Consider the following 15438-nt stretch of genomic DNA (forward strand, 5'->3'; position numbering starts at 1 on the left):
GTCAGAATGAGAGAAATGAGGATTACAATCCAGGAACCTGCTTCATTAGCTGCACCAGCACTGCAGCCTGTGCTCTCTCAGGAACTGGCAGACTGAGTCACTGCTATGAAATCTATTACAGCAACAGCATATTAACCCCTCCAAGCAAGAACGACCCCTTTCCAAGATTACTAGAGTTCCGGGATCTCTTCACCTGCTAGAACAAGCAGCCATCAACCGTCGTCAGTGCAACCCCCTTAAAAAAAACAAAAAACGGAGCCCAGCGCGTTTGCCCATTACATTCAACCATCATGCTGATGTGATGACGATATCTGTTCAAAGAGGCAAGCTAAAATATTCAGAGGGATACAGAGGCTGGCAGATCACTCAGACCTTTCTATTTTACAGAAACGCAAGGGAAGCTGGAATGGTGAAGGGGCATTATTCATATAGAAATGTGCTGGCCTTCTCTACAGTCCATCAGGCAGCTACTGAGATAGCAGCAGCCTTAGGAGGCATTGTGATATTGAAGATCCTCCCGGTTCTAATACTGTTACCATGGATCCAGAATAAATCTCCTCTGGGCCAATAGGATATGCGAAAGGAAAAAAATATCCCAATCCACATAGATTGTCATCGGGCTTTTACCAGTGTATTCCAAAGCAAGCAGTAAAAAAAACAAAAACATATGTGCAATTAGTGTGGCACCGTTCATATGAGCGACACAATCATTCAGCTGTACAGATTGTCAGCATGCTTCCAAGAGCACAGACTGCAGAATCTGGCTAAATAATGCAATTAGGGGGGAATTATTTAATACTACACAACAGATATTTGATGGTGGTCCACACGGCGGCTCGGGACACTGCCGGCAACATACAGCCTCGTTTGCGGATTTGCTCTTTGGAGGGTCACACAGGCCGTGGAATGTAGCAGCAGCTCATTTTTGCACAGTGAGCAGGGACAATGAGGATGAGGAGCAGCACAGGCAGCCGAGCAGGGCCATTTACATTACAATGAGGCCACCGCTTGCAAAACACTCTCCACCACTGCCTTCTACACTAATTTGACACCCACTGGAACGCAAGCCTAAAATTAGCTCTGTAAGGATCAAGAGGAAAGAAAACAGTAAATACTTGTATGCACTGACACTGTGTGTGTGTGTGTGTGTGTGTGTAAATCCTGCGTCCAATGAGGAAACGCAAAGCCACACAATTATATATTTATTTCCACCTCCGCACTGAAGAAGGCCTTGATATATTCAGGTGTCAAATTAAATCAGCAGCATGTGACAAACCAGCGCAAGCGCATCAATACAACACGGCAGCAGTATTACAAGTGTGTCAGACTGAAACTTCTACATAACTTCTAATATCTTCTAGTCATTTAAAATACTTCATTCATACAACATGTACCTATAGAAAGCATCATCATGCAAGAGCAGGGATACACCAGTAAAATAAGATTTTTCATTAAAAACAAGCTCTACTTTTTGTGCCTATACATATTATGGCCATTTATTAGACTATACAAATACTTCTAAATGCAGACAAATTCCAATCCAGTCACCGCTTCCACAGGTCACTGATAGCACCCAGATCCACAAGGTGCAGCACAGAAGCATGGTGGAGGTGAGTATTGGGTGAGGTGAGCAGTACCCACTGTGGGGGCACTATAGGGTAAAGGCACTACCACATGCAGTGAAAGGAAGTATTAAGGGGACGCGACTACATTTTAGAGAAACTGTGGGCAAGGTAGCTGGTGGCACTGTGGTAGCACATTACCCGAGGAGAGGACAGTAAAGGTTCTTTTACATGGAACATTTGGTACGTTCCCAATAATTGCTTGAGCATGAGCAGAGGTGAGGGCTACATTTACATGCAGCATTCACCTCCTCTGTATGGGGACAAGCCATCAGTACAGCTTGTCCCCAGCATAATCTGCTGCACAGAAACAATGATTTTAGGTGCCGGGTGAAAGACATGATCACCCAGTGAATGATCATTTGCTCATTCATCGGGTGATCAAACGGCATCTTTTACACAGCCAGATTATCGGTAGGTGTAAAAGGTGTGAAATGCAATGCAATCTACAGGCAGCATGTTATAGAGCAAGAAGAGCTGAGCAGATTGATGTACAATTGGTCCCTGAAGAAACAATGGCTTCAGGATAGAATATTTTCAAAATAAAATGATCTTTCCTAGGCAATCGTAAGTTGAAACTAGACTCAACATACAATGCCTTAGACTTGGATCTAACCAATCAACATGACCATTTCACTGGTAAAACCCCTGTATTGGTTGTTTATTAGCGCATCTACAGTACAGTGCGGTACTACATGTCTTGTACTGCCCACTGTCCATGTCAGAATCAGCTCCTCTTTTGGATGTCATGGAAGCATGGCTCCACTTTATTTTCTGGTACACTGGGTGCAATACAGGACCCTGAAGAAGAAGCTTCTGTCCTCATCATAGAAAGTGATTTGCAACTTCCAGCATCTATTCCTGACTGTTATATGTAAGGACTTGCATTATTTCTTACTTATCTGCATTTTTTCTCATCTTGGGATGACATTTTGTGGCTTTGGAACCAATTATCAGTTTTCAATAGAGTTATGGACTCAAGTTACAATGCTTTCAACCTACAATGGCCATCCTGGAACTAATTAATATTGTAACTTCAGGGACTACTATAGTTTTATGGGAAAAGATTCAGTAAAACGTCTAATCTACATATTTAAATCTCTGCAATTTTTTTATACGGGGAGGTGTGATCAATGTTATCAGTGTAAGTATGTATACACACTTACACAGAGAATGCTATCACTGATAACACATCCCCGTGTACAACTATCGGTGACTTACCGCTATCTCTGTATAAACACTAAAGGCTGTATTACACTGTTAGATAATCTGCCAAAATCATCCATAGCAAGAGTTCATAGTAACGTTCATTAACGATGATTTGTCAGTATAATACTGCCACCGATTACCCGATGAACGAGCAAATGCTTGTTTATTGGGCAATTCAGATTTTTAAACTGGCTTAAAAATCATTGTTTGCCGGTGACAGATCTGCTGCCAGCAAACAACTAGTCAGTATGGGGCCGAGCAATGGCATTTGCAATTGCTCCTCCCCATACTATGGAGGAGAGCGCTGCATGTAATAGCGAGCAGGCGACTGCTAGGAAGGAACTCTTTCCTTCCGACAATCGCCTGCATGATTGCACAGTCTGTATTACACCAGCAGATATTCTTGCCAGATCATCGCTAACGAAAGTTCATAGTAACATTACCCAATGAACGAGCAAACAGGCAATCTAGATTTTTTTTTACTGGCTTAAAAATCATTGCTGACAGCAGACCTGCCACCGGCAAACAAACAACTAGTCAGGATGGGGACCAGCGATGTTATTAGTGATCGCTCCTCCCCATACTATGGAGGAGATCGCTGCATGTAATAGCGAGCAGGCCATTGCCAGGAAGGAAAACTTCCTTCCCGACAATCGCCTACATGATCGCACAGTCTAATAAAGCCTTTACACATAGAATGCTATCAATCACTGATAACACTTCCCACACGAACAATAAAGTCAGAAATAGCAGAGCTTGTTTTTTTCTTTGTTTTTTTGTCATAACTTTTCATTGAGTAAAATAGAATATTCCAAAAATGTCAGCAACCCATATAGAATTCACATTTCAAATACAATTGCAATACGTTGGGACTAAAAAAAAAAAAAAGGGGGGGGGTTCACAAGAAGGGTAAGTGGAGGGAATAATGCAAATTCCATATAACGTCACATGGCAACACCCGGGACCCCCGCTGATCAGCTGTTAGAAGAGGCCAACGCTCCACGAGCGCTGCATCCTCTTCATAGGCCGTGTGAGGTCACAGTACATCGGTCATAGCTTAGTTGCAACTCAGCCCCATTCAAGTCAATAGGGCTGAGCTGCAATATGAAGCACATCCTCTATACAATGTACAGCACTGTGCTTGGAAAGCTGCAAAGAGCTCCGGTGAGGATGGCAGCTCACTGAAACAGCTGATCGGTAGGGGTGCTGGGGCTCAAACCCCCTGCCGATGTGGTAATGATGACCTCTCCTGATCAATTCCTGGATAACGTCTTTAAGTTACACAAGTAATAATGGGGATCTGCTGTAGGTACTGTAAATAATAAGTGACTACAAAAAGGAGATTTTTGTATAACTTACCAGTAAAATCTATTTCTCTTCATTGGGGCACACAGGAACCGTGGGTATAGCTATGACCTCTAGGAGGCGTTGACACTAGTAAAAGCTGTTAGCTCCTTCCCTGGCAGCTATACCCCCTCCAGCCTGGAGAGAGAGCTTCAGTTTGTGAGAAGCAGTAGGAGAAGCAAGCCAACCAAAGAGAAAAACACGTGGAAAACCAACCATGTCAAAGGACCCAACGGAGCCCAAACCAGCAACGGCTACAACTGTGGCCGGACAACAATAATGGGTGGGTGCTGTGTCCCCCAATGAAGAGCGAGAAAGAGATTTTACTGGTAAGTTATACAAAAATCTCCTTTTCTCGCCCATATTCATTGGGGGACACAGGAACCGTGGGACGTTCAAGAGCAGTCCACGGGGAGGGAAAAACCACAGACCCATGGAAGCAAGCGTCCCCGCTGGTAGCTAAGAAACTGCCGCCTGCAAGACCTTGCAGGCTAAGCAGCGGCCGCCGATGCATAAGAATGCACCTGGAAAAAACTGGACTGGTAGCCTCGTTACACAACTGCGCAGTTGAGGCACGATGCCCCAGAGCCCAAGAAGCGTCCACCGCTCAGTGGAGCGAGCCATGACACCTAAGGGTGGAACCCTGCTCCGGGCGCAGTATACGTCAGCACTTGCAGAACGAACCCAATGTGCAATCGCCCTTTGGAGGCCGCCAACCCCTAGCGAGGCCCCTCTGGAGCGAAATGGTGGTTTGTACGCCGAGAGGGACTGGAGGCTGCTAACAAGGAGTAGAACTCTGACAACGTCCAATAATGTAACTCCCTTCCGTAGGGTGCGAAGGAAAGGGACAGGGAAGGAAGGACAATTACTTCAATGATATGGAAGTCAGAGACCACCTTCGGGAGAAGAAGGAATGGGCTGGAGAACTGCCGTATCCCTGAGAAGAACCAGGAAGGGGATCTTGCAAGAGAGCACCCCCAACCAAGACACCGCCTGATGGATGTGATAGCCACAAGAAAAACTACCGGAGTAAGAACTCCCGCAAGGGCCCAAGAGGAGAAGACTGGAAGGCTGAGAGAACTACATACAGATCCCAAGGCTGTAAGGACGGTACAGAGGAACCATATGAGCCGCTCCCTGAAGGAAAGTTCCCATGGGCACCAGGGAACCCAGAGTAGGCGGGAAGCTGCCCCAGGACAGAAGCGCCAACACCTGACCCATCAAGGAATTAAGGGCTAAACCAAGGTCCAACCCTGAATATAGAAGGATAGGACCGTGGGGAGAGAAAAAACAGGAAGAGAGGGGATGTCCCGGCGTTCACAGAAGCCAAGGAAGGACCTTCAGGTCCCACAATAGACCCTGGGCGATGCAGGCTTCCTGGCCGGAATCACAGTGCGGAAGACATCCGCCGAAAACCCTCTCCATGTCAGAACGGAGGTTTCAATAGCCACGCCGACATTGAAATGCAGATGTAAGGCCGGACCCAGTGAAAGAAGAGCGTCTCTGAGTGGCAGTGACGTCTCCAGGAAGGAAAACGAGGTCAGCATACCACACGCTACGGTGTCAACTCGGAGCGACTAGGATTTGTTGGAATGTCCTCCATCTGGATCCTCCGTAGAACCCTGGGAAGGAGGAGAAGAAACACGTAAGGAGGGAGAACTCCCACCAAGGAGAATCAGGGCGTCCCGTCGCACGCTTCAGGAACTCTGGCTTTAGAGAAAAAAGGTGGGAAGCTTTCGTGTAGATACCGTTAGCTCACCCGGACCAATGGAAGAGTCCCCGTAGAAGGAGGAATGTGGAGGGCGCCACAGCCCACCAGTCTGGACCGGATCGAGCCTGGAAAGGAAGTTCACCAAGCTAATACCCTGTGCAAATGCAGATGAGGGAAGGTAGCAACGGAGGAACTACCAAGACATGCGGGACGGCTATGAACCCTGAGCCAGAGGGGGAAAAGACAGGAGAAGAATAGGCTAGGTTTGAGCCCATTCCCCGTCTGAGACCGGCACTGTACCAAAGTAGCCAGGACTAAGTGGCAGTGTTAAAAGTAGGACTAAGTGTAGTGGTAAGCAACACCGCTCCCACAGTAGTAGCCCACGCTTGCCCAGTCAGCGCAAAACCGAGGGGGAGGTCTGAGACTATCCGTAGAAGCCACGTACCACACTGCCCCAGTGAAGTAGAGCTAACCTCAAAACTCTACCCGGAAGGGCGCTGAACAGGCGCAACTGTCAAGCTAGCTCCAGGGTAGGACCCCTACCTGAGGGGGATGTCCCACTGGAGTGACCACGAACTCAAGCATTAACGAAAATCTGCACCTGTGGAGTAGAACAAGCTGTAGGAGCTAAACCTCAGTGCCAGCATAACCACTTTCCCAGAGAAGGGGAATTGGAGGATAGAGAATACAGAGTAAGTGAAACACTCGACTCGCTGGAACGTACCCACCATATATGTGCAATGGAGTATGTACTCCACCGAAGGAAGGGTTAATGCATACCATGTACTACAGGCCACCTTAGACGCAATCTTAAGAGATTGCGTCGGACTCATGTCAGGGTCTGAATCAGTGATTCTCTTCCCCCCCCCGTACGGACCCTCCCCAGTGAGGGAGGGTGTGTCTGAGCGTGACCCAGGGAGGAAGGGTGGGGTTGCGAGGAAAAAGATTCACTGTGTTCCGCTCGCGCATAGGTGTACTCCTCAGAATCTCGCCCCTGGCAGGAGAGGACTGCGCGGCGGGGACTTATAAACCAAACCACCCAGGGGGTGGGATGGGAACTTGAAGAGGTCTGTCTACCGGATTGCACAGGCGGTGCAGTATCCATCAAGCGACTCCGGATGTGGAAGCATAGGTAGAGAATTATCCCCCAAACGACCCGGGAGGGTGGATTGGGAACGTCAGAGGGCCTTAACTGAATGGCGCCGGCGAAGAAACATCAACCAAACAACCCCAGAGGGTGGACTGGGAATGTCAGAGATCCCTTATTGAATGCGCAGGTGGGGAATTATCAACCCAACGACCCGGGAGGGTGGATTGGGAATATCAGAGGTCCTTTAGTGAATGTGCTGGTAGAGAAATATCAACCAAACGACCCGGAGGGCGGATTGGGAAGTCAGAGGTCCTCTATTCAGTTGCGCAGGTGGAGAATATCAACCAAACGACCCAGAGGGTAGATTGGGAATTCCAGAGGTTCTCCCCTGTATTGCGGAGGTGAGAATCATCAACGGCCCCAGTGGACGGATTGGAATCCTTCAGAGGTCCATCACTAATTGCGCAGGAGGAATTATCAACCAAAACGACCCGGAGGGTGGATTGGAAACATCAGCTGTCCTCCACGGGAGTTGCAGAGGACGGCTCGGAGGGCGGATTGGGAACTATGAGAGGTGCTCCTTATCCGAGATAGGACACGGGCCCAGTGTGGTACTGCACAGACAGGGCGGTCTTGCGGTAATGAGGGGCGGGGAGGGGGCCGTATGGACGCACATCCCTTCTGTTCTTTATATATATTTTTTTTAAACAAGATGACAGCCTCAAGCACAAGAGGCAGGGAAGGGTTAAATTCCTCCACGAGGAACATTGCACTGGGAGTGCCACACCCCCTTAGAACTCTATCCCTCCCCAGATGCCGGCCACAGCCGGCCAGGAAGGGTTAAGGTCATCTTCATGACCAGGGACGGCGCTAGCAAGTCTCTGGGGAAGGAAGGGCACAAAAGTTTTCACGCCGGAGCGCACCCCCCATCCAGGGGGACGAAGTGCGGCCCAGCAAGCCACAAGGGCAATCCAAAGAACCCTGCGCAAGCCGATTATCTCATCGGCCGGGCCACAGAGGGACCAAGTACCGCGAAAGCACTAGCGGAAGGGGGAAATTGCACAGGTGACCTCCAGGTCCCTGAGCCTGCCCAGCAACGGACTGGGGCTCCACCCCGCGGGCCGGGCAGACACCGGCGTGTCCTGCCAAAAAAACATGGCGGCTGGAACACCATGCGGTTGCACGGCCGAGTCGATTCTGGTGCCGCTTAACCCCCTTCTGAAGCGGCGCACTCGGCGTCCGATCCGGATTTCTGGTCATGTAGTAAGTGCCGTATACAAAGTAGTGAGTAAAACATGGCGGCCGGAACACCATGCGGTTGCACGGCCGAGTCGATTCTGGTGCCGTTTCCGGAGCGGATGCTGAGCGTCCAGTGTACTCACCTCGCTTCCTCCTCTTTACGTCCCTGTCGCCATTTTCACCCTTCCTCTGGTCCAGCAGGGTCACCCCTTCAGCCACTGGCACCGTAGTGGTAGGAAGCTGGAATTAAGGGACTTCGACGGGTGACCACTTGGCTGGCAGGATGCAGGGAGTGAGGCTGCCCTGGTCCCACTTGTCTTCTGTGGGGGAGGCAGCAGTGCGGGTGACCGGCACTGGCGTAACTCGACCCCGGGAGAACAGGGAGGCGAGGCGTCCACTGTTTTCCCATTTGAAAAAGAAGGAAAAAATTTAACTAAAATAAAAAAATCTTCAGGAGATCCCTGCAGAGCAGGGAGGTCTTGCCTCCTATTGACACTAGAAAAACTGAAGCTCTCTCTCCAGGCTGGAGGGGGTATAGCTGCCAGGGGAGGAGCTAACAGCTTTTACTAGTGTCAAGCCTCCTAGAGGACATAGCTATACCCACGGTTCCTGTGTCCCCCAATGAATATGGGCGAGAATTGATGATTCATACATTAAAAACATAATGCCAACACTTGACAGTATGTTGATACTAAGATTGAGAATGTGCCCCAGTCACACATGAGCTGTCCTGTACAGCCTCCCATAGTTTCAGAAAGTTATGATAAGTCCTCACTGGCTAACCTCTTGAGCCTGCATAGCTGATCAACTCTTTGCAGCCATTGTTCTAGTCATCTTAATGGGATTAGGATCCTAGCATTGCGCACTAAGGCCTCATGCACACGACAGTATTTTTTTGCGGTCCGCAAAAAGGGGTTCCGTTGTTCCGTGATCCGTGTCCGTTTTTGTTTCTGTGTGTCTTCCTTTATTTTTGGAGGATCACCAGACATGAAGGAAAGTAAAATCTAAGTCAAGTTTGCCTTACAAATGATAGGAAAAAAACGGATGCGGACACACGGACGCGGATGACAATCTTGTGTGCCGTGTTTTTTCATGGACCAATTGACTTGAATGGGTCCGCGAACCGTTGTCCGTGAAAAAAATAGGACAGGTCATTTTTTTTTTTGACGGACTGGAAACACGGATCACGGACACGGATGACAAACTGTGCATTATCCGAGTTTTCAACTGACCCATTGAAAGTCAATGGGTTTGCAGAAAATCACGGAAAACTGAACAACGGACACGGAACACAATAACAGCCGTGTGCATGAGGCCTAAGTGTGTGGGAAGGTCAGATTTGGAGGGGTTCCACGTGGAATGTGAACCTTCTAATACATACCTCAGCTGCTGTAGAACTATATAATACACACCTCAGCTGCTGCAAAACTTCCTAATACATACCTCAGCTGCTGCAGAACCTCATAATACATACCTCTGCTGCTGCAGAACCTCAATACACAGCTCAGCTGCTGCAGAACTTCCTAATACACACATCAGCTGCTGCAGAACCTCATAATACACAGCTCAGCTGCTGCAGTACTTTATAATACACACCTCAGCTGCTGGAGAACCTCCTAATACAAACCTCAGCTGCTGCAGAACCTCCTAATACATACATCAGCTGCTGCAGAACTTCATAATACCCCAGCTGCTGCAGAACCTCCTAATACACATGTCAGCTGCTACAGAACCTCATAATACACAGCTCAGCTACTGCAGAATATCCTAATACACACCTCAGCTGCTGCGGAACCTCATAATACACACCTCAGCTGCTACAGAACCTCATAATACACACCTCAGCTGCTGCAGAACCTCATAATACACACCTCAGCTGCTACAGAACCTCATAATACACACATCAGCTGCTGCAGAAACTCCTAATACACACAGCTGCTGCAGAACCTCATAATACATACCTCAACTGCTGCAGAACCTCATAATACATACCTCAGCTGCTGCAGAACCTCCTAATACACACCTCACCTGCTACAGAACCTCATAATACACAGCTCAGCTGCTATAGAACCTGGTAATACACACCTCATCTGCTGCAGAACCTCCAAATACACACCTCATCTGCTGCAGAACCTCCAAATACACACCTCAGCTGCTGCAGAACCTCCAAATACACACCTCAGCTGCTGCAGAACCTCATAATACACAGCTCAACTGCTGCAGAACTTCATAATACACACCTCAGGTGCTGCAGAACCTCCTAATACCAGGGGTGTGGAAATTTAAAAAAAAACTACTTGTCGAAGGACTAAAGCGGGGTCTCAATCTACTTGTCCCTCATGACAATCTACTTGTCCTGATACAAAAAGTAATTTTAAATCAAAACCATATTTAAGTGAATCCCTTTAATGTACATGCCATACTGGGCCAGTGAATCCCTTTAATGTACATGCCATACTGGGTCAGTGCATCCCTTTAATGTACATGCCATACTGGGCCATTCATGGAGGGCGAGTGGCTGAAAGTTGGAACCTGGCAGCACTCCTATTGACACTTCAATGCCAGGGAGAAGAAGCAGAGCAGCAGCCTGACAGCAGAGCATAGCTGACCCAGAGCAGTCACCACACACACTACCTGCTGGGCTATCTATCACGGCACGGGCTGCCACCTTGACAGGAGCTCCTACTACAGCCGCTGACTAACGTGTGCCTCCGCTGGGAGCTGACTTCCGGCCCGTGGCGCCCAACTTCCGGCCTGCACAGGAGCGCTGATAACTAGTGATGGGAAGTTCGGATCTTTTAGGTGAATCGGTTCATTTGAATCAGCTCATTCAAATGAACCGATTCATGAATCGGATCTTCGGTTCACTTGCTGAGTCACTGACTGCAGAGCTGACTCGCAAGTGAACCGAAGACTCTAGGTGCCGATGCGCATGCGCAGATGCTATACAGTCAATTCACAATCACTTGCTGCTGCTGCTGCTGCAGGAAGAGTGATTTATTATAGGGATAGTGAAGGGAAGCTGAGGCTGACGCTGGACAGGAGGACTCAGGACAGGAGTCAGAAGCTGTCACTGTGGTGGTGTGCAATGTGCATTGTTACCCACAGTGACAACAGTCTGACACTGATATTAGTACAATGAACCAAGTGAAGTGATGTGAACCCACCCTTAGCTATATAGCTACTTAACTGAATGAGATGCCTTTAACATATATCTCCTGACAAGCCAATTTGATCCTAAAGGGTTAATTTAATTCAACCTGTAATCTAAACTCTTGTGTCATCTGTCACTTCATCCCTTCCCTTAATCTTATCACTGCTGCAATAAAAGCAGCCACAGCCTCAGTGTAAACTGTTCTACCCTCTGACTCACGGCTCTTTTAACTCAAAGAATCGAATGAGTCGCTTGCCCTGCCCCCTCAGCTCTGGTAGGTTATTGGTTGGTGGGCGGGGAGGGGAGGGGCTGGCAGAAGCAAGCTTCCACTCTAAGATCATATTACGCTCCTCCCCGTCCCTCCCTCAGGCTCCCTGCTGCCAGTGTCTCTGCATTGTCTGTGTGACTGAGCTGAGCCGTTTCAAACGGATCGGATCAGTCAGCCCTGCTACTTGCCCGCAGGGCTAAGCTGCCTGCACAAACTACCTGCCCGGCGCCCGGAACTGCATGTCCCGGGCGTCGGGCGATAGGAATTCCACACCCCTGTAATACACATGTCAGCTGCTGCAGAACATCCTAATACACACCTCAGCTGCTGCGGAAGCTCATAATACACACCTCAGCTGCTGCAAAACCTCCTAATACATACCTCAGCTAATACAGAACCTCATAATACATACCTCAGCTTCTGCAGAACTTCATAATACACACCACAGCTGGATAGATCAGCTGCTGCAGTACCTCATAATACATACCTCAGCTGCTGCAGATCATCAGCATCTGATCGGCGGGGTTCTGACACTCGGGACCCCCGCCAATCGGCTGTTTGAGAAGGCAGAGGCTCTGGCAGTAGCGCCGTGGCCTTCTCGCTGTTTACCGCAGGCCCAGTGAAGTCACGACTAGTATCACTGGCCTGGGCGGGGCTAAGGTCCGTTCACTGAGGAAGCCATGGTGATACGCATGGCGACACTGTGGACTAATCTTTCCCTTTAGGCGCATATCTGGAGGACATGCTTTTCAAATAGTCTTGCACTTTGATTCTTTTTCATTATGTTGAATGTACACTTTTGTTATCTGCACTTTATTTCTGAGCGATTTTCTGGACAGAATCTTCCTTTTCACACCTGTGTGCACAAAGAAGAGTCTCTCGTCCTTTCAGAATTGGATATATTTCTGCTAGTTAACATTTTATTTGTATTTCTAGCATTTTTTTTTATGTAGAAAAAAAATATTTGGTCAAGTTTTCTATGTCCTTAAATGCTCAATTCTAACCCGTGGTGTCTCCACTTGGATATGTGTGCTTGATTACCTGGTAGTTATTGAAACAGCATAGCCCATAGAGCTCAGCCGTGGCCTCACCACGCTGGAAGGGGCTCAGGGAACCCCTGTTTTGTAGACAGGTGAGGGTCCTGTGTCTATCAGACATTTATGTCATATCCTGTGGAGATGGCATAAATGTCTGAGATGAGAATACCCCTTTAAGATGTTTGACTCGGTGACAGATTCCCTTTAATTACCTAATCGATGACAAGGATGTTTACCCATATCTTCACAAAGCAACGCTACCTAGGAAACTGCACATTCTGTGACATGGCTAACATAAAAGAGTCAGGCTTCTGCACAACCGCATGCCAGCTAAATACACTTCTGATACATTCACCACCAGTGTTTTGGTCCTAAACGAATAGACCCTTTTTAGCAAAACTTGCATGCTTAATGGCCGCAACTTTTTTTTATGCTTTTGATACCAAATAAATTTTTGCACCTTGTTTTTGCATCTTATGATAGGGATATTTTTTCACACCTGATTTAGTTCTTTATTCTTTAGACTTGCAAACTCACACCAAAGCATGTAATATGTATATTCTCAATGAAACAGGTCAACTGGGTTGGGTGCACGGTGAGGTGTGCAATTGTTATGTTTGATTTATTTGTTTTTACGCATAATTTTAATGTAATATGTTCCCCAAGAGGTCATATAAGACACCAGAGGAATATACACACCACAATTGTCTTCTGTTTTGCAGTTTTAAGTCCTTTACCCTAAGTTCACACCTGAGCGTTTTACAGCACGTTCAAACGCGCTGTAAAACGCTCAACACATGAAAACCAATGCTTCCCTATGGGACTGGTTCTCACCTGGGGGTTTTACAGCGCGTACGATCGCGCTGTAAAACGCCCGACGCATAATCAAGTACTTGAGCTTCTTTGGGGCGTTTTGACGCGCGTTTGTGGCCATAGGACACTGCAGTCAATGACACAAAATTACAAAAACGCGCATAAAAACGCGCGACAAAAAATTTTGTCGCGCGTTTGAGAAACGCTCAGGTGTGAAAGCAGGGTTACAGCAGAAAACAGTGGCCTTCGTTACTGGCAAAGCTGCCATGGGACACTCAGCGATCACATGATAGAAGGGTCCAAAAGATTGGACCCTTGTATGTCATTACCGCTGCCTTTATACACTACATAATAGGCAGGGCTGGGAAATTACTCAAATTCAGTTAATTCACTATTTGCCCACTGGACAGGAGGCCCCAGAATCCCGGTGGGAAATCAAAAGAACCGGAGGTGACTGGGAGAAGGTGGTGTGTAGCCATGTGGACAATCAGGACTTGGACCTTGGATCATACCCCAGGGATTGCTTCCCAACTGGACCTCTGCTCTCTTGAGTAGTGAGCTGAGCTGGCACTGCCAGCCGTAAGAAAGAAAAAAAATCCCCATAGCCTAGCCAAATTCATAAACTGCGGGCACTATGTTTTTTTATGTTTGCAGCAGCAATTTTATGTAATCGCAATTTACAAAGAAATGCACCAAAGGAAAGAAACTTGATGTGCATGATATGGGCGCAGACTGTGCCGATTATAATCTAAACCGGTATGATTTTTATACATCAGCATTAGACACTCTTAGGCCAGTTTCATCCGAGCATGTTCAGTCTGCGAAACATGGGAACTCCCATAAAAATGAATGGAGGGTGGCGACACATGTGTGGCTGCCCTTCTTTCACTTTGGAGGTCCTGTTCTGGAGATAGGTGCGGGTCCCGTTTCTGGAACCCGTCCTGTCTGACATTGGTGGCATATCCTAGAGATATGCTATCAATTGTCTGAGGTCAGACAACCCCTTTAAGTTGTGTCCAACATTTGCACCAAAATTGTAGCTCATATGGTCACATAAATAGTATCCCTTTCCTGCTAGGCTGCGCCCCATTGTTGGATGAGACGTTTTTAATGCAAAATTAAAGACTGTATTCTGCCACATTTAGCATAGTAAATCTTACCCAATGTTCATGTCATAGTCACTAAAAACACGCATTTATTTTACATTACTTTTGTACACTCACTATTCCGTATATTGTCCCAGTCAATAATTGCAAAAAATGGATGACAGCACAAGTCCTCATATTTCAATCTCTCCCTTTGTCCACACAATAAACTTTGGATAAGATCAAGAAAATTTCTGCTGATTTTTGGTTCATCTGGAAACTTTAGGAAACGCTGTGAAAGAAATTAAATCACAAGACAATTAATTAAGAGGCAATGCATAAAAACACCTGATAAATACTTTTGGGAAAAATTAGAAACATTTAGTAACCTGAAAGTTCATGATATTGTTGAACGTTTTTGTGGCTGTCCCCTCTGTAAATGGAGATTTTCCATAAAGCATTTCATAGGCAATGATGCCCAAAGACCACCAGTCACATTCAGGGCCATAGGCAGTTTTTCCATCCCCATTCATCACCATAAGTACTTCTGGTGCCATATAATCAGGTGTCCCAATAGGCAGCTGTGAACTCATCTGAAATGCAAATGTGTTACATATAAGTAAAATATGAATATCAGATAGCTACAGCTCATAGAACCAATGCACTTACCACTTTATTTGAGGTCAGTCTTGCTGCTGATCCAAAATCTACTAGTTTAACATGTCCAGTGCGATCAATGAGAATATTCTCTGGTTTAATATCCCTATGGAATAAGACAATATATGCAGTATTCAATTATCAAAATCCAAGAAGACCATGATATTCATTTAAAACAGATCATTTTAAATACTATCTACACCGGAACA

At 47.1% G+C, this 15438-nt stretch overlaps 1 protein-coding gene across 3 annotated transcripts in view; it reads right to left on the bottom strand.

Annotated features, from left to right (window-relative positions):
* CIT (citron rho-interacting serine/threonine kinase) overlaps window positions 1-15438 on the bottom strand; it is a 153399-nt gene that overhangs the window by 101797 nt on the left and 36164 nt on the right. For all 3 annotated transcript variants that reach the window (XM_044275410.1, XM_044275408.1, XM_044275411.1), the window contains exons 7-9: window positions 15242-15335; window positions 14962-15165; window positions 14711-14864 (exon numbers count right to left, since the gene is read on the bottom strand). In XM_044275410.1, the coding sequence (XP_044131345.1) occupies window positions 14711-14864; window positions 14962-15165; window positions 15242-15335 (452 nt within the window). The remainder of the gene's footprint in view (window positions 1-14710; window positions 14865-14961; window positions 15166-15241; window positions 15336-15438) is intronic.

The sequence above is a fragment of the Bufo gargarizans genome, chromosome 1 (assembly GCF_014858855.1).
Source record: "Bufo gargarizans isolate SCDJY-AF-19 chromosome 1, ASM1485885v1, whole genome shotgun sequence".
NCBI lineage: Eukaryota > Metazoa > Chordata > Amphibia > Anura > Bufonidae > Bufo > Bufo gargarizans.